Source organism: Protopterus annectens, chromosome 8.part0 (genome assembly GCF_019279795.1).
Source record: "Protopterus annectens isolate FY-2018-M chromosome 8.part0, PAN1.0, whole genome shotgun sequence".
NCBI lineage: Eukaryota > Metazoa > Chordata > Ceratodontiformes > Protopteridae > Protopterus > Protopterus annectens.
Window position 1 is genome coordinate 786,535,230 of NC_056741.1, and position 25,958 is coordinate 786,561,187.

General features: G+C 43.4%; 1 protein-coding gene across 1 annotated transcript in view; it reads left to right on the forward strand.

The window, feature by feature from the left end:
- ASPM (assembly factor for spindle microtubules) overlaps positions 1 to 25,958 on the forward strand; it is a 2,279,206-nt gene that overhangs the window by 1,739,931 nt on the left and 513,317 nt on the right. Inside the window, exon 24 of the mRNA XM_044080257.1 lies at positions 2,144 to 2,293. Within this exon, the coding sequence (XP_043936192.1) occupies positions 2,144 to 2,293 (150 nt within the window). The remainder of the gene's footprint in view (positions 1 to 2,143; positions 2,294 to 25,958) is intronic.

Genomic DNA, 25,958 nt, shown 5'->3' on the forward strand with positions numbered 1-25,958 from the left:
CAAGCCGTCTCTTGCAAAGCAACGAGGCTTGTTGAGCATGTCGTCCCAGGCTGACAGACACTGGATCCCCTTTGAATGACACCAGAAGCTTAGCCAATTGTTGAAATTGATAATTTTTACTTTATACTGCGGTATCATTCTTGGTGAGGGCAGGATGCTACTCAGGGTCAGGGTCATACCCACCTGGGCTACATGATCAGAGAGCTCTTCCATGTCTCTCTTCATGTAGTCCAGGGAGGTACGTCTCAGGTCATTCACACCAACATGAACAATGACAGTCATATTTGTACTTGTTTTGGAGTGACCTGAGTGCTTGTGTTATGTGGCGGATTCTGGTTCTTGACAGGCAGCTAACAGTAACCTTCTCCTTGTCCAGCCTAGTGAGTAAAGGACATCAGTGTGCCTGACTATAGAGTCCCCTATTACTAATGTGTTAGGTATGTTATTTCGCCTTAAGGGCTGTGATTGTACGGCACACTGATTTTGTGTTTTATGTGTTGTCTGGTTTGTGACGGGAGGTGCAGGTTTTTTGGATGTCTGCTTTGGAGGTCTCTGATGCTTTTGCAGGTTTTTATTTAGAGCCTCCAAGTATGATTTTGTGTATTTATGTGTATTTTTTGCCATTGCTGGTTTAGTATGTCTATGTGAGGCTGGAGGTGTGGGGCAAGTGTTAACCTTCCCCCATGACTGCCTTCTCCAGTCTTCGGTGGAGAGAGGTTAGCCTCCATTTTAGCTATATAATTGCATCTCTCGCTTATGTTAATGTTTTGTGGTAGAAGGAGAGGGCTGTCTGTGCACATGAGGCAGTTGTAACATTGCTTCAGGATACCCTGGTTCACCAGCTGGACTGGAGAGTATACCTGAAATTGCCCTTTGGTCATGCCTGAATAGTAGGATGAGCTGCTTAGTCGCTTGGTTTGTGAGGGGTGAATAATGAGCCTTGCCCTGCTGGGCATGTGTGTGTGTGTGTGTGTGTGTGTGTGTGTGTGTGTGTGTATATATATATATATATATATATATATATATTTAGTTAGTTAGGAATTGATGTGCGGAGTACAAGGGAATTTGCCCACCTGAAAATAAAAACGTTTTATTCTGTTTTTTTTTTTATTATTTACATTTTGCTTGAACTAGGATTATTGCACAGCACATGCATAGTATTGTGTTGACATATGCAAAGTCAGCATTTTCTGGTTGACTTTGTGAGCGTCAGTATTTGGGTGTTTTGTTGAAATTTGGTACTACTCACACACACACACACACACACACACACACACACACACACACAAATGTATTTAGAAATATTGAAGTAGAAGGAGATTGAATAGCAAAACATTGATCCTAAAGGATCGAAAGCCACAACATGGAGGAAAATAGACATGTTTTTGCAGTTGAGCAAACCACCACCTCTTCCCCCCGCCCACCTTACTCGTGTGCTTAAATCTACACATTGTTACTAAAAACACTTTCTCTAACAGTACCAGTACACAAATCAAAAGGACCCAAATCATGTATAACACTGAATCTCTCCCCTTAACTAACCCTAGCCCACGAACACTTGCATAATTCACACCATCTGCTATAACACAGTCTTGCACATCTTCTCAACCACTTTTTCATTCAAATTTTAATTTTGCTGCACACACCTGCTTACCTACACTGTATAAAATAAATTCAACCATATGTGGTTCTCACAAATAAGCATTCACATATTTGTACATTCTCTTTTTTACACATACTTTTCTGCCAAATTTGTATTCTACCTTTTCAGTTACAACCATACTATATGTAATATATATGCCCCCTATTGTCTTCCAGTTATGTATTTACCTTAGAGTCAGACATTGTGTGCGTGAAATGCTTCCCACTGCCTTCCAGTTATCTTCAATGTGGTGATCTGGAAATAAATAAATGTATTATTTATTTATTTATTTTGTTAATCAGTGGATTTCCTTTACTACTCCGCTGTTAACTTAGGGTGTTTCTTTGGTATTGACTACAAATTCACCATACTGTTCTTATGTTTTGCAATGTAGGACTTTCTCTGCCTTGTAACTTTGTCATGGCTGAAAAAGGGCCCTTTGGGACCGTTTCCCTCAGTTATAACATATTTCATTGTAAACAAGTCTCATTTTTATTATAGATTGCTGATCAAAGGCAAGCTGACAGGAGGCTTCACTTTACAGCTGCAGCTTATCATCATCTATGTGCTGTTCGCATCCAAAGGACATACAGAGCTTACAGTACACTGAAACGAGCAAGAAGTCAGATGCATTCCATAATTTTCATACAGGTAAGAGATACTTGTGACAATAATGCATTTGTTTTTGAAAAAAGAAATTAGCCTTTTAAGGAGTACAGGATTTTCTCAAAATCTGTGTGGATGCATTGCAGATCTTTGCAACTTTTTCTAAACTAATTTTGTGTTTTGCACTAAAAACTGAAATCCCAAGTCAGTGTGGTCTCTGACATTTACACACTTATTTTTTTCAGCTTTTTTAGGTAGTGGAGAATATTCAGTGTACTAGCTGATGCAATTTGTTATATTGATGTACAGAAGGCAAAGAAAAAAGTAGCTACACTTAATTGTACCAAATTAACTTTCAGGTTACTGTTCCTAGGTATCAGTAAACCCCTGTGTGGTTTACTTACTTTTCAAGTTGAGTACCTTGAATGCTACAACTCAGATTTTATTAATATATAATCTGCTTGTTCCATATTAGTTAAAACTATATTTTGGCTTTGTAAATCATCAGTTCCACCCTCAGAAGATTATTGCCAGCATTAGAGACTACTAACTGCAGACTCCTAAAAAAAGCTGTTAGTATGTTTCCTGCCATCTCTTACGAGATGTAATTTGCTCAATAACATAACTGGGAGAGCATTACTCATCCTTTCTATTCATGAAAGTCCTTTGCCTTACGAAACTTACTGTTGGTTGCAGGAGGTAAGACATTTTGTTTCTTTTTTAAAGTGTCTCTGTCCTCTTTACTGGAGATGACAAATTATCTTGTTATGCAGTGACAGAACATGGATCCTGATTTGTCTCTCTTCCATTCCTTTTGAAATGTTAACGTTACTAACACCATGACTTTGATTTACAGATGAATACATTAATAATCTCTGAAGATTTCAGGTTGAAATATTTTAAAACAGCTAGCATACTAATGAATTAAATAGCATAAATGAATGAAGTTACTCAGACCACAAAATGAACATGGAGTAAAATGTTGTGCTTCTCTTTAATATGCCATCCCTGTTCTCTCCCTGCTGTGTAGCTCTAGTCTAGCGATGCTTTACCAAGTTATTTCCATCCTCAGCACTGACAACAGTTGTCTCAGCACAACCAAAGTCAGTGCTTAGTATAATCAGAAAAGCATTTGGTGTCAATCGCATGGATGTTTTTCAACAGTTGAAATGATGATGTTCTGCAGGATAAAATAAAAAATGCTAGTTAGATACCAGATAAACTAATGGGCACTGTTAGCGCACACAGTTCACTGCAACCATGCATGTTTTATTTATTTATTTGTTTGTTTTGTTTGTGTAACCCAGTGAATGGGGGGGGGGGGTGAATACTGAACATCAAATGCTGTTCCCTGCACGTGACTAGATAATGGTCATAGTCAAGCTTTGGAGGTACTGAGTCAGAAAGTGCTTATTTTTGGGAGGTAAGGAAGCAACTGTTTATCAGCCTGGCTTGTTAATAGAAATGCTTGTCTGTGTGTATAATTTATGTTTATGTGAAAATAAGGTGAAATGCATTACTATGGCCAAAATTTCCTGAATTTGGTCACAGTTGTTCAGTAAAGGTAATCCAGTCAGAATGTGGTTAATTTTAGGGGTTGGGAGGCAGTCCTTGAATAAAGTTAACCCTTTGTCTTAACAAAAATATTACTTTGGCTTGTCAAAGACTATGTGAGGTGAGTCCGTGTGAAATAATTTTAGCTTTTATTTTTATTCAGTTTATGAAACGGTTCACATTCAAAGATAGCATACTCTCTCACAGAGTCACATCCTTTTTTGTGTATGACAGAACTGTGTTACTCAGCCTTTCTTGCTTCCATAACATGTTTTCCTATGTCTTAGTATGAGGAGGCTGCACTATTCTTTACTGAAAGGAACATTTTCTTGACATGGTTTGTTCTCTAGGCCAAACTCATCTCATCTCCAGAAGACCTTCCTTCCTCTTCATTTGAAGAAACTGCATAAATGTTTGCCAATTCAAATTGCTGACATCATGTGGTCTGTTGTCTAGACTTGCCACATTTTGATCTAATAGATTTTGTAGACATTTATTGGGCTAATTTTATTTAATAGCTTTTGACTGAGGGGAGTTATGAAGCTATGCAGTCTTCCTACTGAATTATGAGCCCTGATTTTGAAGCAGGTTAGTTAATTCTTGTTCTTGTGAGATCAGTGATTTTCCTGCTTGAGGATTTCCCCTTCTCCTTCCGAAGGCCTTAATGATCTTTCTCATCAAGCATTGGCTTTTGGATCTCATCAGTTTGGCTGATAGTTGTTTTACCCCTAACTGTTCTGTAGTCTTGACTAGTGAGAAATTAGTGTTTGCAGAATGGTGTTTTGTTTTCTCATGACCTCCTTAGACTCTTGTCAGACTAGTTTAAGATCTCAGCACAGCACTGGGAGTCCTTCCTGTCATTTCCAATTTACTGCTTTGCCCTCTGGGTTTGTCCACTGCCCCAGAGTGTTCACAGAATGTCTGGCACCTGCCATCCCATATTGTAGAACACAGGGGATTCAGCTTTACCCCTACCTAGACGTCCTAATCCTAGCAGACTGCAAAAAGTTCTGTTAATCCATCTAGAGTTCACCCTCAACGTCCCAAAATCATCCTTGACACCAGAACAAGGCAAAATATTTCTAGGTTGCAGGAGCAAAATGGATATAATGAAAGCCTTTCTTCCCCAGACAAGGTCAGCTTCCTGACCTCCCATTTCAAAGCCCTTCTGCAGACACAAATAAAAACTGTAGGGCAATTCCTAAGGATCCTGGGCCTAGTGGCAGCCACCATCCCCATGCTTCCACTAGCCAGAATGCACATGTGAAAAGCTACGGTGGTATCTAAAATGTTTGGTCTCGGCATCAACATCCTCTAGAGCAAGAAATCACTCTCCTGCTCTGCCTAAAGGCAGAAGTGAATTTGTGGATTCAGCAAATCCAGCTGAACCCGGGCCTTCCACAGCAGCCTCCTCTCCCAAACCAGGTTATGCATGCAGATGCTTCAGACTCAGGATGGGGAGCCACAATGGCATCCTACAGGTTCCAAGCAAAGTGGCACCCTTCCTTAAAGGACAGATACATCAATGTCAGGGAAATGACAGCAGTCCTGCTAGCACTGAAAGCCTTCATTCCACTCCTACCACCAGGTGTTCTCTAAATAATTACCAACAACATTACAGTTATGTGGTACCTCAACAAGCAGGATGGAACAAAACTGTACCACCTGTGCAGACTAACCTTACTGATATGGGACCTGTAGATAACCAAGCACAATGAACACTCAGCAAACTCAGCAAAAGTAAGAAAATAAAAAACACCAGGCTTTGATCCAAATATTTAATACACTTTAGCACCTCTGCAAAATATTTTGCTGAGGCGCTAAATTGATATGGGACCTGTCCCTGCAGGCATCCTACATCCCCTCGCAGGACAACAAACAAGCAGACCTTCTCAGCAGGATATCCTCTCCACAGCACAAATGGATGCTGGACAGGAATGTCTTCCTAGACATGATCCACCGGTGGGGCACACCTCAAGTAGACTTGTTTGCCTCCCCCCAGAGCAGACAACTGCAGACCTGCTCCAAGACCTAATCCCTCTCTATTCTGGAGAGTAGACGCTTTCAGCATTTTTTGGAAGGGAAAGTTTCTGTATGCCTTTCCTCCCTTTCCACTAATTCAGAAAGTCCTCCTGAAAATCAGGAGAGACAAACTAAAAATCTTGCTGGTGACTCCCTACTGGCCAGGGCAGCACTGGTTCCCCCTACTTCTCAGTCTAGCCAAGGGCAGTCACCACAAGTTACCCAACAAGGTGGACCTTCTGACACAACAAAAGGGAACCCCCCCCCCCCCAGTTCTTCCATATGTGTGTCATCTAGTAAAGGGCGGACTCTCTTACTCTTCAGTGAAAGTCCACCTTTCTGCAATCTCAGCCTGCCTGCCACTAGAACCTCCCCTACTAGCTACGCTTGACATGAAGCTATTCTTAAAAGGGATCTTACACATCAGAGCTCCAAGAAAACCCATCCCACCACCCTTATACCTTAACTTCATCCTGGAAAAACTAACCCAGTCTCCAATTGAACCTGCTAGTGCAGCTACTCTGCAAATGTGCACATGGAAAATAGTACTGCTTGTTTGTGGCCATAACTTCAACCAGAAGAGTGTCTGAATTACAGGCCCTAATGGCCTGCACCATATACACTACCTTCCACAAGGACAGGGTAACACTAAGAACTAACCCTTCCTTTATGCCAAAGGTGGTCAATGATCTGTCCTTTAACCAGTATATTCATCTTCCCGTCTTCTTCCCCTCTCCTACCAATCATGGGGAGAGAATACTCCACTCCCTGAATGTAGACAGACAGCTAAGATTTTATCTAGACAAAACACAATCCATTAGAAATCCAACCAACTCTTTGTTTCCTTCCACCCCAGGGCCCTGGGCAAAGCAGTCGCCAAACAAACCATTGCATGTTGGATTAGAAAAGCCATTTGCCTCTGTTATTCACACCATGGCAAAAAGCTCCCACAGGGAGTTAAAGCTTACTCCACCAGGGCAGTGGCAGCCTCCAAAGCCTTTTTAAAAGATTTGGACACCACTTCCTTACTGGAAGCAGCCACATGGTCCACCAGTCACACTTTCACCATTCACACTTTCACCAAACACTACATACAATTTAGACGATGTCTCCAGAGCATGTGCAGGATTTGGCAGGGCAATCCTGCAGGGCTTTGTGGAATCAGCCTCTTCCTCCTCCACCCTTCCTTCCAACTAAGCTGTGGTACTCTCCCACACCAAGAATACTGCAACATAGGAATAGAAGGACATAGAATAGTTGTGTAAAATCTTACGATAACCATAGATGTCCTCTTCTATGTTGCAGTATTCCTTCCCACCCATCAACCTCCTTATCCTTCTCTCTCTCTCTGTCACTCGTATCCTCGGGTTTCTTAGGGTCTTCACCCTATCCTGTGACCTATGTATCCACATAATGGCTCTTGACCCTATGACTGACATCACTGGCTACTCCTTCCTAGTGGGCCTTCAAGTTCTGAGGTCTGTGCATGCAGACGTCACATTTAAGGTCCTGGGTTTATGGCCCTACGTGTGAGGTCCCACGCAACTACAACAGTCAAGCTGAAGCTTTTGTATAGGAACCGACCTGCAGGTTGCTTGAGACGGGAAATCCCACATCAAGAATACTGCAACATGGAAGAGAAGGACACCTAAGGTTATGGTAAGATTTTACACAGCTATTCTTTTCTTCATTTGTAGCTTTTCTATTACCTAATTAGTCCCCTTTTATTAGTTTAGAATCTCCCTACCGTACTCTTTTCTCAGTTAAGCTCATAGTTGATAGACTTTTTCAATTTGAACCTCTTAAAAAAATTTTTTTTTTTTTTTTTTTTTTTTTTTTTTATACCGTTGGTATTTCTTGTCTACCATTGCTGGTAGCAATCCTCTTTTTCATATACTTTAGCTCTGCATTGTCTTTACTTTCTCCTGCAATACCCTTGGGCATTCTAGGCCTACCATTTACTGGTAGCACTATACTGTAATTTCTTTCCCCATTTCTAGTTTTCAGTTTCAGCTCTGTACAATAGATATGGCTAACAAAGGAAAGGATGCCTCTGGCTTTAAACAAAATGTCAGAAGCGCAATAGGGAGATACCTAATTTGGATGATCAGTTATGTGTATATTGTTTAGGCTTAATACATCTTCAGGAAGACTGCTCAATATGTCATGGATTTACCCACCGTGCATTAGTCGAATGAAAATATAAGTTGTTGTTAAAAGGCATGCTAAAATCATCTTTTGAGGAGGCCTTATCTGGCTCTAAATCTAAGACAGACCCTCTTTCTTCTTCTTCCTCCTCTTGAAAAACCAAGAAGCATAAGAGGAAAAGTTACTAGACACTGACCTCCTCCTCAGTACCGGTGACAAAGCTAAACTAGAGAGTTCACAAATAAAAATGGAACCGAAAGCCTCTGCTCTGGGACCTCTGGTATCTTTGGCCCTGGAGTAGACACTTGAAAAAGACAATGTTTCAGAACCTACAGCCTCAGTTCCGTCCACTGCACCGACACCAACTGTTCCGACATGTTATTCTAGAGGAACCAGAGTGCACTTTTCCGAGAACACAGTACTCCCCTTCTATATAGGGCAACTATCTAGTCCATTTTTAGAGACAACTAAATCTCCATCCACCCAGTCAGTTCACTCCAGCTAGAGCCTATCAGAAATGGACATGCTGAGGCCGTGGTGGTTCAGTTTCTTGCGGCGAGAGGATTGCTTCCTAAGTCCTCGGTTCCGACTACTTCTAGTTCTGGAACTACCTTCTCCATGACTCCAACAAATCTTCCTCCTCTGACCCCATCTGTGGTTTTGGAGACAGGGCTTCCTTCCGTCTTTGGGGTGTCCTGCCTTCCAGGCAGTGGAGAGGGCTTTGTCCTCACTGGGTACCCAGTCTGCCCCTCAGTCAGAGTTGATCCTTAAACCTTCCTCTCGTTCTGACTCTCACCCAACCTCTGCATCGGGACAGCGAGGGCTGAAGCTGCAGGATACACTTATCCAGGACTTATCCTCTTCTGACACTTCTAAATATTTTCCCACTGTAGAAGTTCCTCACAAGAGAAAGTGCAAGAGGATGCACTTGGATTCCCCATACGAATCCGTCACTGGGGATATTGACTACGATGAAGGGAAGTCATACCCCCTGAAGATGTCTCCTTTGGAGACATTCTGGAGAGCCTTAAAGAGAATGATGGCTGGAAGTCCCAACATCCCTCCCCCAGGGGGGGGGGGCTGAATTGGAGACGCTGTCCACACGGCAGAGGTGGCCTGCAAAATCAGGTTTCCAGAGATTCCTTCCATTGGATCTGACATCAGACCCGAGCCAGCAATATTCAACAGATGGATCTAAAGCTGTGGCTCCTCCCTCTCCCATAATGTCCTGCTGCCCTCTAATCTCCAGATCTCGTTTGCCATGCTTCCTTTGGAGATGCGTGTCCTCTGGCTCTGACTGGATAAGTACAAAGTTTCTACTTTTTTTTTGTTCGTTTCTAGCTTAGTGTTGTGGTTTTCTAATGTAAGTGTAGTTTAGTTTAGTTTAACTTAGTTTACTGTTCTTTACAGTTCCTCTCTTCCAATTAAGTTAGTTAGTCTAGTTGTGTGTGGGGGTTTTGGAGCCCTTTTTCTGCTTTCAGCTGTTAGGGCTTATCAGGTTCATAGGTAGGTACTGGGCTATCGGCCCTGGGGCCTGTAATAAGCCTAGCCATAAAGGTTCCCTGGCTTTCGCCACCCAGGAAAATTATTTTCTTGTGCCCCTGTCAAGCAGTGCCACAGAAGTGATCCCCGGGGTGAATTTTCTGTTTCCTATCCAGTTAAGTTTTTTCTTAAAAAGGGTCAATGAGGAGCTTTGCTTGACATGAATGGGTAATTTGTTCCAGAGTATTGGATGTCTCTGGGACAGGAATCGATCCCTCCAGCATGATGATCTTCGTGTTTCACTGTTGCAGTCATTACATTCGGGTAATCTGCTGGCAGGTTGCCCTCAGTCGGCCTGATTAACAAAATTTTGGGTCCTGCGTCTGTTGCTGTCCCTTCTTCCGTGACATCAGGTCATCAGGGGTATAAAAGATGCACCCAACGCCATTACATTAGTCTTTATAGCCGTGCGGTGCCTGAAGCAGAAGCAGTTTGCAAGTGCCGGTCGGCCGACTCCTGAAATTTTCGTTTTCGAATTTCAGATCCGAAGTCTTCAACTAAAAAACTAAGTACTCCGTTGGGGAAACTTTTTCTTGCTCCCCTCTGATGTCAGAAAAAGTTAATTGCATTACTTGTGGGAAGCAAATACCTCATAAAGATTTTCATTTGTACTGTATTCCTTTTCCTAGGCCCTGACAACAATGTACCTTGCTGTTGGTTCTGTGCTTTATTTAATCAACGCCGGTACATTTTTGCTTCTAGATATTTTGGCTAACGCTTTAATTATCCAGAAATGTCGTCTGTTAGCAATCCGACTACCGGAATACCTAAAAAATGCAAAGAAAAAGACAGGCCGTTGAGGTCCAAAACTGCTGATGATGCTTCTCCTAAGCCAGTCGCCAGTTTGCTGGTACTCAGTGAGGCGCTTTCGCAGCCCCTGATTCCCGCTAATTCTGATTCGCAGGCCTCTACTGAGACCCATTCGGAGTCCGGTATGCCGCGTGATGCTTCAATTATGGTACCCGCGGATGTCTCTACCTCGGATGGGTCCAGAGCCGCTGTGCAGGCACTGGCTTCTGAGGGTGTTTTCAGGCCTACAGATTTGTATATTAGACCAACGCCATCTTCAAAAATAAGGCCAAAATCTCAACCTATGTCTAAAAAACCGACGCCTAGGCAACATGTACAGGCCCCTATGCCTAAGAAACAAATTATCAAAGTGGCTGAAGATTTAATTACTCTAGTCAACCCCCTCCCCAAGAGGCCTAGGCAAGATATTGACTATGAATCTTTTGAACAGGATTCTATTTCTTCTGATTCTTCTAATGAACAGGAATTGTCTATACCTACTTATGAGGACTCTGATGCAGAAGATTCCATTCATTCTGCTTCTCCTTCTGAGGATTTTTCTTTTGGGGAAACTTTGCATACCTTAACCACTGGGAAAGTCAGGATTTTTCTGAATCTAAAAAGAGACTTAGGGATTTTCTTCTTCTTCCTCAGCATAGGCCTTTGGCTATACCTCCTGTTCTAGACATTGTTGATGATGTTTTTTCAGAATCTAGTATGGCTCCTGATTCTCTGCCTCCGGCTCCTTGTAAGTCAGACAGATACTACAGGGTTCCGGACTCCCTCAAATTTCTTTTCAAAAATCCTGTTGCGGATCCTGAAACCATTTCTCAGGGTCCCAAGGGCATTAAGGCTTCTACTGCTGAAAATCCTACTCCTCCTGATAGAGATTCCAGGGCGCTGGATATATGGGGTAAGAAGGTTTACACTTCTGCAACCTTGGCAATCAGGGCTTTAAACTGTCAATTTCATTTGCTAAAATATCAACAGCATATCATGGGACTTCTTAAATAGACAATGATAATTTGTGACTGTGTGGAAAATAAAGATTTACAGGATCTATTGCATTCAGCTGAACAAGTTGGAAAACATACTTTGCAATGTGGTTTTGATTCTTTGGAGGCCTCTTGTAGGGCTGCTGTAACTGGGTCTGTGCTAAGAAGGCATGCTTGGCTCAAAAAGCAAACTCTGCCTGATCATGTAAAAGGAAAATTGTTGGATGCTCCTTTACAACAGGACCGTCTCTTTGGTAATAAGGCTGAAGAAGTTCTAAAAAAGATGGAAGATAAAGCTAAATCTATGCAAACTGTGAAAGATTTCTTACAAGTGCAACCTCCAAGATTTAGTAGGCACTGGCATACTAAGAACTGGTCCTTTCCAGTTCCTTCGAGAGCCGCTCAAGTCAAACCCAGACATTCCAAAGGCACCAGGTTTCAGTCCCAAGGGACTTTCGGAACAAAACAATGGGGTGCCTCCTCTTCCAAATCTGGAAACAACAAGCCACCTCCCTATGGTAAGCACTCTCAATGACTTCCCTTTACACTTACCAAGCACTTAACCTTGAGCCACCCCTTTGGGGGGAAAACTGGCTCTTCATGCAAGAAACTGGCAACTTATAACGTAGGACAAATGCGTTTTAAATATAGTATCCCAAGGATACAGATTTCATTTCCATACATTGCCAATTCCAAGCGGATGGCCAGATCTGCCCCCAAATCAGTGGGCAGAGGCCCAGAAACAAGTACTTTTCCTCATGAGCATGGGGGCTATTCAACTAGTACCAGAAGAGGAAAAGGGACAAGGTTTCTATTCCAGACTTTTCCTGGTACCCAGAAAATACAAATCTAGGCACCCAATTCTGGACTTATCTACTCTAAACACCTTTCTGGACATCTCAAAATTCAAGATGCTGACTCTTCAATTACTTCCTATGCTAGGCAAAGATGCCTGGTTAGCAGCTCTAGATTTAAAGGAGGCTTACCTGCATATCCCACTCAGGGAATCTTCCAGAAAATACCCTCGTTTCAAAGCAGGTTTCTTGCATTACTAGTTCTCTGAACTGCCCTTTGGCTTATCTACTGCACCCAGGGTCTTCACAAAGTGCCTGGCTCCAGTAATTGCATTTTGCAGACAAAGAAATATTCAAATATATCCATACCCGAATGATTGTCTAATTCAGGCAGAAAACAAGGACATTCTTCTAAAACATCTGGCGTTTGTAAAAAGGGTTCTGACTTGTCTAGGGTACACTATAAACGAAAAGAAATCACAACTGGTACCTTCTCAAAATTTACATTCCTGGGTGCAAGCTTGAATACAACTGCCCAGATGGCTTTCCTTAAGCCAGAGAAGCAAATTCATTTGTTGACTTACTTCAAACAGGTGGCCACAAAAACCCTACTTTCTGCTAGGAAAATGCTGCAAGCCTTGGGGTTCATGGCCTCCTGCATTCTTCTACTTCCATATGCAAGGCTGCATATGAGGAAACTTCAGTGGTATTTAAAAAGTCTATGGAGTCAGCATTGTCACAGCCTGGAAACAATGATTCCTATCATACCTTGCCTGCAACTACAGTTCCTATGGTGGGCAGGTGCCTGCCACCGAAACAAGGGACTGCCATTCACACCACCCCCTACCGCCCAAACCTTAACTACAGACGCATCAGACTATGCTTGGGGGGGCTCATCTGGCAAGGAAGTGCATTCACGGCAAATGAAGCCCAAATCAAATGCACCTTCATATCAATCAAAAAGAACTAGCTGTACAGAATACACTGACAGCCTTCAAGGACTACCTTCATCCAGGACAATTACTTATAAAGACAAACAACACCACGGTTATGTGGTACATAAACAGGCAGGGGGGGTGCACACTCCTACCCCCTTTGCAGACTAACCATGGCATTGTGGAACACGGCCTTGACCTATCAAGTACAACTACAAGCTAAATTCCTGCCAGGAAGGCTGAATACTCTGGCAGACGAACTAAGCAGAAATCTCATGGACCCACACGAATGGAAACTGGTTCCACGGATTTTCAACTTGTTGACACACAAATGGGGGAGCCCAGACATGGATCTTTTTGCCTCACCCCAGAACTATAAGTTGGACAAATTTTGCACAAGAACTCATCACAAAAAAGCCTGGAAAGTGGATGCTCTATCCTTCAGCTGGAAAAACCTATCAGTTTATGCCTTTCCCGCTCTGCCTCTGCTCTCCAAAGTTCTACTAAAAGTCAAACAGGACAAAACCAAAAATGATTTTGATTGCTCCAGACTGGCTTCGCCATCACTGGTACCCACTCCTGCGCGATGTCACACCTTCCACCATGGCACCTGCCTCAGACACCCTTACTTGCTGTCTCAGCAGAACAACCAAATTCTGCACACTCAGCTCCAAACTTTGAATCTTGCAGTGTGGCTAATCATCTAAATTCACCTTTAGCATCCCTCAGCAAACCTGTGATGGGTGTCATTTTGGAGGTGAGAAGACCTAGTACTAGAAAATCTTATGCTGACAAATGGAAGGGATTCTGTGCCTGGAATCCATCTCAAGGCATAAGCACAGCAGTGCCCAACATTCCTCAGATTTTGCAATACTTAACCGAGATGCTTCACAAGGGCTTGTCCTTTTCTTCCATAAAAATCCATGCCTCAGCCATTTCAGCTCATTACAACACAGAACCTCCCCTCTTTTCTCATCCACTGCTAAAGCAGTATCTCAGAGAGGCCAAAAACTTAAGATCATCCAGAAGAGCTCCAACCCCTGCCTGGGACCTCAATTTTGTATTGGAGAAGCTCACTCTCCCTCCTTTTGAGCCAGCTGCTATTGCAGACTTAAAATTTCTCTCCTGGAAAACAGCTTTCCTTTTAGCAGTCACTTCAGCTAGAAGGATTTCTGAATTGCAGGCTCTTGTGGCAGTGGAGCCTTTCATCATTTTTCATGCGGACAAGGTATCTCTCAGGACCAATCCATCCTTCATGCCTAAGATGGTATCCAGTGTGGCTCTTTATCAGACCATTCGTTTGCCAACTTTCTTTTCCAATCCACAGAACAAGGGGGAGCGGATTCTGCATTCATTGGATGTACACAGACAACTTAGATTTTACTTAAACAGGGCTAAATCTCAAAGAAAATCTGAACAACTGCTAGTGGCATTTGCTGCAGGGGCAGAGGGAAAGGCTATTTCAAAGCAAACCATTTCCAAATGGCTAAGCCATTGTATTTGTTTCTGCTATATGAACCATGGAAAAACTATCCCCCAGGGGATCAGATCCCATTCCACCAGGGCTGCATCTACTTCTACAACCTTTCTCAGAGGTGTTCCTACCAGGGACATTCTAGAAGGTGATACCTGGAGCTCAGTTCATACTTTCACCAAACATTACCATTTTTCTCTAAATCCAGAGCTGGTTAGCCACTGCTGTCCTGCAGGGCCTTATAGCTGGTCCTAATGCTGTATAATTCCCTCCACCCAGCCATATCTTTGGGAATCTACCCAAATGTAATGTCTGCAACAGTGAAACACGAAGAACATACTACAGTTGTGTACACTTACCATAAATGTAGATGTTCGAGTGTATTCACTGTTGCAGTCCTGGTTACCCTCCCTCCAGCCCTTTATTTTTCTCTGGCTATACCTCTACTTTTTCACTATGCTTAAAAGCTCTTTTGGTGTATTTGCTTTTGGTTGGAGGTATATTTTTTGTGTTTCTAATTTTATTTGCTCCCCATTTGGGGGGCACCTGACATCTGGGGCAAGAAAAACTAATGTAATGGCGTCAGCTGCATGTTTTATACCCCTGACGACCTGATGTCACGGAAAAAGGGACAGCAGCCGACGCAGGACCCAAGACTTTGTTAATCAGGCTGACTGAGGGCAACCTGCCAGCAGATTACCCAAATATAATGACTGCAACAGTGAATACACTCGAACATCTACATTTATGGTAAGTGTACACAACTGTACTTTCTCTTTATTGTGGTGGCAAGGTTTAGGTCCCTGGAGCGTGTGGTTTGGAGAGATTGGGATTTCTTTTTGTAGCATGTCTAACAGGTCTGGGCTTGACATAGCTTTATATGTTAGGCAGAGATTGCATCCGAGTAGGCGATAAGCGACAGAGTAGAGCTGGAGTTTTTTGAGATAGTCTGCGTATGGCATCTGTTTGAGGTTGGAAATCCTCTTAGTGAGGTATTTCTGTGGCCTTTCCAGTTGCTGTAGGTGTCTTGTGAGATACATGCCAAACGGGGCATTGTACTCTGTAATTGGTCTCATGAGGGATGAGTAGAGAGGAACATTGACCTCCTTTTTTCTAGAGGAGAACCCTTTTGTGATGAGGAGTGCCATGTAGAAGGATTTCCTGACTACTGTGGCGATGTGGTTATTAAAGGAGAGACTACTGTCCACCTGTGTCCCAAGGTCTCTTATAACACTTGCAGTGTTTAGTGAGCTACCGCCTATGTGGTAGTTCATGGGTACCGAATTTTTCCCAAAGGGGGATGAAAATGATCATCTTGGCATTGAGCTTGTGGCCATGACTTTGACACCAAGCATCTGTCTCTATGAGGCCCTTTTGTAGAATGTCTGTGTTGGCCTGCACTTCAGAGACGTAGATGCCAAACAGGAGAGGACCCAGGACCATACTCCACTCGTCACTCGTCTGAAGTCGGACTTGGAGTCAGCTACTTTTACTGTGTGGGCTCTGTCAGTGAGCCAGTTGGCCACCCATCTTGTGACATAGGGATTTATGCCCAGTTTAGTGAGTTCATCTATAATTCCAGAGTGGTGATGGTATCGAAAGCCTTGGCGAGGTCAAGATAGGCTGTGTGCACTACCTTGCCCTCGTCTGCGGCTCTAGTGACTGCTTCATAAAAGTCAGTCAGGTTTAGTAGACATGATCTACCTTTTACAAACCCAAACTGAGTGGGGTCCAAGGTTTGGAGGTTACCTATGTTTTTGTTTATAAGTTCCAAGATGATACGTTCCGTGGCCTTGCAGACCAGGCTCGTCAGGCTAATGGGGTGGTAGTTTCCAGGGTCTGTGGTGGCACCCCCCTTTGTGGAGTGGGATAACCGTTGCGGATGGTCATTCAGTAGGCACATAGCCTGAGATGAGGCTATGATTGAACATGGTACTTAGGTGGGGTGCCAGTTCGTTCTGTAGTTTGTGTAGTACACAGCCTGAGATGTTGTCTGGTCCCATGGATGCTGTATTCTTGGCTTTGGAGAGTGTGGTCTTTACTTGTTCATCAGTGATTACAGGGGCTTTGCATTCTTCCGGTATTAAGATGGGCCCTTTGGAGGGTGAGGGGGGTAAAGTTAGCACTGAACCTATCTGCCAGGTTGTTGGCAATATTGGTTGGTTCTGTATATTTAGTGCCATTGTGCTGTAGCTCAGAGCAGATCTGAGTTTTGCCATTGAGATTTTTGACATAGCTGTTGAATGCTTTGTGGTTGACTTTGGAATCCATGGCGATTTTATTTTCATAACTGGCTTTGGAGGATTTTATGAGGGATCTCAGCTTCTTGCTGAGGCTGACCAGGGAGTTCCTCCAGTCTTGGGATTTTATTCTTTTTTGCAACAGCTTCTTCCGTTTGTTGTAGAGTTTGTTTATGGCAGGGGACCACCAGATTGGCTTACTTTTTTTTGGAGGATAGCGTCTTTGTTCTGTTGGGGATGGCACGATCCATGCACTCGTGTATGTGCTTATACAGTGCATTTGTGTAAGATTCAGCAGTCGTACCTCTATTTTCCATCTGCATGGATGTCATGAAGTTTGCCCTTCAGTCTTAAGAAGCATGAAGTTGGCTTTGGAGTAGGTTTTGATGGTAGTTTCCTTAATGGGGAGTGGGGGTGGGATATGGATGTCTAGGGTGATTAGTTTGTGGTCGGATCTGACCAGCGAGGAGTAAACCTCTGGAGTGGAACACCAGTTACCCATATTGGTAATGACCGGTTCCAGGATATTGCTGCCCCTGGTGGTGGTGTAGACAAAGATGATCCACGGCGTTGGAATTTATGAATTCCAGAAAAAGTTCAGCGAATGAGTTGGTACATGAGTAGTTTTCCCAGTTGATGGTGGGGTAGTTGAAATCACCTATAATTAAGGTATTGGGTTGTACCTTAATATTTTGTAGTATCTTAGGAAATGAAGAGTGGGAATCCTGGGGCATGGTGGGGGATCTGTAACAAGCTACAACCTGGATTGCAGTCTTGCCCAGTTTTAGTTGTATTTGGATAATTTCGGATGCATTATGTTGAGCAACTAGCCTGGAGGTGTGGATATCCTTAATGAATATGGACACGCCTCCGCCTTTTGATTAGGTTTGTGTCATTCTCTGCATTAGTTGTAGAGTTTTATAATGTCTGATAGGCCTGCTGGGTTTAAAAAGTGCTCCTCGTGTGGTCAGAAAATGCCTTATTCCAATATGCACGAGGAGTGTGTTTGCTTGGGTGCTCCACACCTGGAGGTTGAGTGCGGTCTTTGTGGCACATTTAACCCCAGAGTCTTAGCAGAGCCCCACAACAAATTACTCCTAAAGTATCTGGTTCAAGGGGGATCTTTTGTTTCGAAGGCTCCCTGTTCTGATTCGAAAAGGAAGACCCCCTTCTCTTGAACCAGTTCCTTCCAAGAAACCGCGGCTGTTGGATCCCAAGTCTCCAGATCCAATTCCAGCCCGGTCCGCCTTGGATCCGTGGTCTTTGGAGCCAAGAGCCACACAACAGTCCGTCAGATCCAGGTCCTCTCTGGATCAGAGAGCCTTGGATCTGAACAAGGTAGGACCAGCCTCGGATCTGACCAGTTTGTCTGGTCCATCAGTTGAGCCTATTAAGTCTTCATATCTGACAGGGTAATCAGATCCAGTTGTGATCTCCGCAGAGCCTGCTGTCCCTTCCACCTCAAAACACAGATCTCATGTCAGCTCCAAGACATCAGATCCATTCCCCGGAGCCTGGCAGTAGGTCAGGGAGGTCTCCCTCCAAGTCCACCCACTCCTCTTCCCCCTCTAGATTTTCTCGTAGTCTTCTACTGTCAGACATGGACAGGATGATGAGGGACTTTTTCAAGGCCCAGATAGTTGGGTCTCTTGGCTTCTCCTTTTCATCTGGCCAGGGGAGCCCCTTCCTCACTCTCCTCATCCAACCCTGCCAGGTTTGGACTCTAGGGACCAGGAAGTTTGCGGCCAGATTCCGGTGTGGCCAAGTATTCCCCTGTTCTCGTCCTCGCCAGGGTTCCTGGCTTATTCTGTTCCTCCATCCTCAAAACTGGTTGAGCCCCGTACAGGAGTGGGTAGTGATGGGTTTGCGGTGGGGGGGGGGGGTCTGGTACCATCTTTTCAGACCTATCTCTTCCTCTCAGCACTTTGGCTTTTGATAGCTCTGGGTCGGTATCGTCCGAGGTTCAGGGGGCTGTTTCCAGGTGCATTCCACCTCTCCAGGGGATGTGCCTACTTCCAGTCCCTTGGTTTTCAGGTAGTAGAGAGGACCCTTCTCCAGGTCTGGAGTTTCCTCTGCAGTACCTCCAGATCGATTTGGCCTCTCTCTATCTTGGCTGGTGTGGCCTGGCATCCTTTTCCAGGTCATTCCTCCCAATTTGAGCCTTCAGGGGGTTTCTCCCTTCTGGGAGTCCCTGTCTCTTCCGAGTCCTCCCTGGAGCCTCCAGCGCAGAGGTTCATTGTAAAAGAAAGTGCAAGAGGAGGCACTTGTACTCCCCCGCGGAGTCTCTCACCGAGGATACGGACCTCGAGGAAGGAGATGGGTTCCCCTGATCTCCGCCCGATAATGTCTTCTTTTGGAGACATTTTTGAGCTCCTCAAACAAAAGGGTGGATGGTCCCCCCAACCCCCATCTTCGGAGGAGTCCATATTTCTGAAGGTCTTCAGGAAAGGCCTGTCTACCTCCTGGATGTCCACCCCTTTGCTGTTGAGTTAGTGGATCTGATTGCCAGCAAGGCGTGGAAGGAGCCGGACACGGTGGAGCCTTTTCCAAAGAGGGACGACAGATTCCCAATTCCCCCTGCAAACTGTTTGTTCTGGAGCAAAGGAGTACCAGTCGATGCTATCATGGCTGTCGCAGCCACAAAGGAGGAACTAGCAGAGTGGAGCTCCACGGTCCATCCCCCCGAACATGGAGTCCCGGGCGATAAACTGTTTCGGGAAGCTTGTGTTTGTCTCAGTTACCTTTGGACTGAGAGTGACTATTTGGCACATTTTTATCCACCTCCAAAGGTATTTGGTCCAAGAGCTTTTCACCTCCCTTGCAGAGTTATTGCCGGTGGAGAACCTCAATTTGGTGTCTCCCAAGCTTTCCAGTCTGACCTCTCTCATGAATTCCTAGATTAGGCTAATCTCCAGTGCTGCGGAGGCTACCTTTCGAGCTGCTGAGACAGGTACTGCCTTAAGGTGTCATGGCTGGTTATGCTTGTGCGGGTTCGCGGAGCCCTTCAAGGTGTCATTTACTAATTCCCCCTTCAGTGGTTCCACTCTCTTTGGACCCTCCGTAAAGGACACTTTAACCCACAGTGTGCAGGAAAGGAAGACTGTCTATGACAGGGATCAAGCTTTTTGACCCCCAGAAGTCCTTCTCGAAGATCCAATGGGGAACCAGAAAGATATGGTTCCATAAGGCGCAGTCTCCCTTTTAGGATGCTCCTGATGAATCCTCTTCCAGAGGGCAGGGGGAGAGGTTTCATTGGATGATGACGCCCTCGAGGCATTGGGGGGGGGGTGTCTGCAAAATCAGGGCTCTACGGAACCTTTCTTCGAGCATCCCTATTAGCACTCCCGAAACATTGCTCTTCCCTGGAGGTAGTCGGGGGGGGGTAGCATTTTCCTACACCCACTAGTCTGGATAAACATCACTTCTGATCAGTGGGTGTTAAATATCGTTTCCAGGGGCTATTTCTTTCCCTTTTCGAACCTCCTCTGGAAAGACGTTACTTCTTAGGCATTCCACACAGTCTAAGGGATTTGGCCATCAAAGAAATTAAACACCTTCTAAAAAGAGCAATCCAAGAGGTCCCTGCAGGACAAAGAGAATCCTGCACTTACTCTCGCTTCATTTTAATGCCTAAAAAGATGGGGGACCTACGTCCTATTCTGGACCTCAGCGAGCACAGTGTTTCAGCGAATAAGTCAAAGTTCCAGATGATAACTGCTCAGTCCATTCTCCCACTGTTATGCAAGGAAGATTGGATGTGCTCTGTGGATCTCCAGGATGCTTATCACATCAAGATAGGCCGATGTTTCAGGTTACATCTTAGCTTCCACCTATGGGCCAATCCGTAGGAGTTAACTGCAGATGCACCTGGAGGCCTCACTCGGATGTAATGAGTTAATACTCAAGGTTCTTTAGAAAGCGCAATGCCTGAGGACATCCCTTATACTTTCTGCCCTTGTCTACTGTGGTTCCCCTTCATTAGGTCTCATCTAAAGTATCTGCCATGGATACTAGATCCCCCGTCAGGATCTGATTTCTCACCCGTCGGGGCTTCCTCTCCCAAACCTTCAGACCCTTTGCCTAACCACATGGTTTCCATTTCCAGTGATAATTAAGCAGTCCAGGGTAGCATCCCCTATTAAATGCATCATTTTGACCTCCCAGAAAAGTGTACAGCAGTAAGTGGAAAACGTTTTCAATCTGGGCTAAGAGCGGGAATCTGTATCCCTTTTCTGCTTCGGTTTCAGATATACTTTTGTTTTTGTCCACCCTTTTCCAAGAGGGAGCAAGTTTTTCCGTGATAAAGCTTCAGTTGTTGGCAATTTCTAATTTTCATAAGAGCTCAGAATCCACTTTTTTCATCTAGACTTTTTGTATTGCATTTTTGAAAGGGGTCTTTCTGCTCTGTCTTCTAATTAAGGACCCTTCGCCTCCTTGGGACCTCACATTGCTTCTGCAATCTCTGACTAGGAGTCCCTTTGAACCTGCTAGTTCCTCTGATCTCAAGTTTCTGTCTTTGAAAACGTCCCTTCTGGTCGCTATCACTTCAGCTAGGAGAGTTTCAGAATTGCAAGTGCTCTCCATTACTTCTCCTTACATGACCCTTCACATGGACAGTGTCTCTCTCAGAACTAACCCCTAATTCTTACCCAAGGTTGCTTCTGAGTCAACCCTCAGTCAAGGCATTCAGCTTCCAGTATTCTTCCCTAACTATTCCAACAGAGGGGAGTACATCCTTCATACCTTGGATGTTCACCGACAACTTTGGTTCTACTTGCATAGGATTAAAGATTTTCTTAAGTCAGAGCAGCTTTTTGTGGCCTTTTCCGATAGCAGATGTGGCCTTCCAATCTCTAAGGCCACTTTCTCAATGGATATCTGTCAGCATCTCTATGGTTTACAGTCTGAACCACCTGGAGGTTCCAAGTTGTGTTAGGACCCATTCTGCTTGCGGTGACTTCTTCAGCTTTTGTAGCAAAGTTTTCTATTGATGATATTTGTGCTGTTGCCACTTGGTCTAATCCTCACACTTTTATATCCCATTATAAGGTGGATTTGATTTCTAGGAGTAGGGCTTCCTTTGGCTTCACATTGCAGCCTGAGCCTTGGATCCAGCTGTTGAATATTGCCAGCTTGGATCCAGGACCCTGTGGTGATGAATGAAGACATAAGATAACACAGATGCCAAGTTGTGGTAAGTACATAACTTTTTTTTTTTTAATATGAAATGGGACCCCTGCAGCTCTCCTACCATTTGAAGATGGTGAATGATCCTGTAATATTTTTTTCATTGTATAGGATGTATTACTCCAATGCACAATACAGAAGTAAATTTTCTATAATTGGAATGAAGTTTATGTGAGTATAAGATATACTGTTTTCATTGTAAAATCTATTTATAAATTAATGTGCTCTTGTTAATGGCCATAGGTTTGAACCATCACACCAGTCTAATCTCCAAGTAAATGTGTACGTATTGAAAAAAGAAGCAATGCCAGAGCTTCTCATTGTAGCTTTTACAAGAGCTTCATGCATGGTGTCTGACAGCAGAAATGTGACTGAATTGCATTAGTTATAAGTGGGTTACAAAGTAGTCTTTATTATTTATTTGTTTGTATTTGTTTACTGGGAAAGTCCAACTACACTGATAGCATCATTTCAGCGAAGGCCTGGGGAGAAAGGCCCCCCGATAAAAAATGAACAGCAAAGTGTAAGAACTACATAATAAAGAAAACTGTAAAACAATTAATACATCAAAAGTTTAACAACCGCAATGTCATATGAGAAGAGTAAAATGTTTACATGCATAAAGAGTTGAGGTAGCTGAGATGAGAGAGGAAATTACTGGACAATAATGGTAGTGAAGGTAAGTGAGTTTCATTGTAATAGTACTTTTTCCAAGTACTACAAAATGGAAGAAGGATGAAACGAGAGTTAAAGAGCAAAGTAAAAGGTTAAGATTAAAGAATGAAAAGTACAGTGTCGAAAAACTGAAGTGGCTAAAATTTATAGAAGTATACAAGTAGTGAGAGTGGTACAAAAAAAGGAGAAAAACGTATCCAGACAAGCAAAAAAGAAATATGAAGAGAGAAATGGGTCTGGAAGTAGGAATGAACATGAAAGGACATATGAGTGCAGTATGTGATAGAGTGGGAGGGAGAATAAGAAGAAAAATAGTGAGTAAAATTGAGGTGGTCATTTTTAAAAGCTTTATTTAAATTGTCCTACAGAAGCAGCTAGAGAAATAATAACTTGGCCATGCAGTTATAAATATAAGAGGGCTATCCTGGAGATGAACATGAGCAACATCTATTAGTCCATCATGTTGTCTATGCTTCATATATAAAGAAATGTCGTTCAGGTCTTGGAAACAAGACTTACCAGCCATTTTGTTAGATTTTGTTGTGACAAGTAGATGTTTGTACCTCAAGGTAAAGTTATATTTAGGGAATGGTGCTGGTTTTATTTGTGTGTTTATTTTTGTCTTTGTTTACCAGGAAAGTCTGACTGGGTAATACCCATTTTCAGTAGAGGCATGGGGAGAAAAGATCCATTTGTTCACATTGCATTATACTAAATTCCAGTTAAATACAGAGTAGTTACATTTCTGTTTACATTTTTACACAAACAGTAGTTACAGTTATACATTCTAAGATTTTACAGAGGTGGAAGTTAGTAAAGAGAAAGCCCACGTGCAATTAGTGGGCTGTACAGGCAGCCGTTATGTATAAAAATTGTTCTCTCATTTCAGTGAAAGGTTGAATGTATTCTCTTTAAGGAGAGTATTTGGAGAGTATTGTATGGTGAACACAAAGTCTCAACCTTGAATTGAGCTTTCGACACAATCCCACATTCAGGCATTACCGATAAACTTGACAAATTGAATGTAAACCCCTTCCTTGTAAGATAGGTTGCCAACTGTCTCACAAACCGGACACACAGTATCAAAGTGGGTGACTCCACATCAGCCAGAAGACCTCTTACCAGCGGGTGCCACAGGGGTCAGTGCTCGGCCCCCCTACTGTTTGGTATATACTTCTTAGAAGTTCAGGTCAAAGCTAGAGGGTTGTGCCTAATGAAGTTTGCAGACGACTGCAAACTAGGTGCAATCATGGAATCCCCAAATGGTGTCAGTATACTCCAGGAGGGTCTCACACAGACCAGCGACTGATGCATTAGTCACCATCTCAAAAAGAATGCAGAGAAATGCATCATCATTCCCTTTGGTACAAACAATGTCCCATCACACTATCAAATCCACAACATTATCCTAAGTACCCATGAAGTGGCAAGGGAGCTGGGATCACAGGTTGACCGTGACCTTAACTTCAACCACCACGTGTCTACCATTGTAAGGAAAGCTTTCCACGTAACTCACTTGATTAGTAAAGGCATCACCTGGAGAGCAAAAGAAGTTATAATCCCCCTATACTCTGCACTTATCCGGCCCATAATTGAGTATAACTTCCCATTCAGTATGTACCATACTAAGGACCTGCAGCAATTAGAGAGACCTCAGAGGTTTCTAACAAAGATGATCAAAGGCCTCCGGCATGTGCCTTACACCCCTGACTAACATCCCTGTCACTGTACTCCGTATCATATAGACGTCTTAGGAGAGACTTATGCCTGGCCTACAGAGCAACCCAAGACCTAAATCTTATTAACTTGCTACATATCCGTAAATCAAATGGGTCTAGGACTGCGCATTCCAGGGACTTAAATATGGCCTGCAACTTAAATAGGACATGCTGAAAGGACAGATTTATCTTCCATAGACTGCCACATCTTTGGTACAGGCTACCAATTCTTGTGAAACAGAGCACCTTTATGACACTGTTCAAGAGGAACCTGGATGACTGGATGAAGCACCGTATATTCTTACTTGGGGATAGCACCCACAACCCTCCTAGACAGTTATCACTAAATGCATCTTTGGTATTGACTAGTACTTCTACAGTACTACATCGGGTTGAAACGGCTAGGCTTAAAATGACCTCCGGGTTGATAGCCTAGTAATCTCCTATGAACCTATGTGCAGGGCCAGGATTGGTTAAGCTGCTGTTTTAAGCATTGATTTAAAACTATTGAGTTTGTTGGAGAGTTTTATTTGTATGGGGATACTATTCCAGAGATTAATAATGCAGTTGGAGTAGAGCGAGTCTCCTGCAATGTTGTTTGACTTATTTGTAAGTAATGAGAGTTTGTTACTTGAGTGGAAGTCCCTTGTTGAACAGTGGGTCAGTGAAGTTATATAGCACAGGACATTTTTCTGGATGATGAATGAGTTTGTGTGCTGTAGTTAGTTGTGAATATGTTAGGTAGTTGTGTTGTTCAAGCCAGTTTAATTGCTTTAAGCTATAATTATGGTGGATCCTATTAGGGGTATTGTTGGCAAATTTAGCTATTTTATTGTAGCAGGAGGCAAGTTTCTTTGAATATTTTGTTTGTTAGGATAGGAGCAAGCGTGTAAGAGGGTTGGCAATAAGAAGGCGGTGGCTAGAGATTTTCTTGCAGTATCTGTAAGGAATCCATTGATACTATAAAGGTTGATATGGTTGATTTTATGCAGAGGATGATAGTTATGTTTGTCGATAATTTTGTGAGTTATGACTAGCTGAGTGTATGTTGGGTAGTACTACAGTTCATTCCATTTTAGTAGCTTTAGAGCCAAGTGCTGGTTAGACTTCTAAGAAGATTTGCTGTAAGTTTTACTACTTTGTTATAACTTTGTTCTAGTTTAATTTAGTTTATTCTTCTGAGCAGTAATTTGGAGAATAGTAAGAATAGGTGAGGCATATAGAATTGAGGGAAGTAGATATATAGAGGCAGTTTTTTTTTTCTGGCAGAGTCTGTGAGATAAGGTTTGGCCTATACAGGTAGCAGAGTATTTAACTACTTGTTGCGTATGTTGGTCAAATTTCAGTTTGTCATCTGTGGTTACTCTTAGTAGCCTTGTATGAATCACTAGTTCAGATGTTCTTCATTCCACATTGCTGCAGTCCTAACTATTGGGTAGTCCGCTGTCCAGTCGGCCCGAATACCAAAGTATATGGCTGACGTCGGTCAGGGCGCATTAGACTGACGTCAGTACGTCAGGGTACTAATGCGCATGACCGACGTCATATCCTCAGTCTTTTTTGCCGCATGGTCCGATGCAGAAGCAATTTTGCGAGTGCAGGTTGGCGTTCTGAAAGTTTCTGAAGTCAGAGTTTCA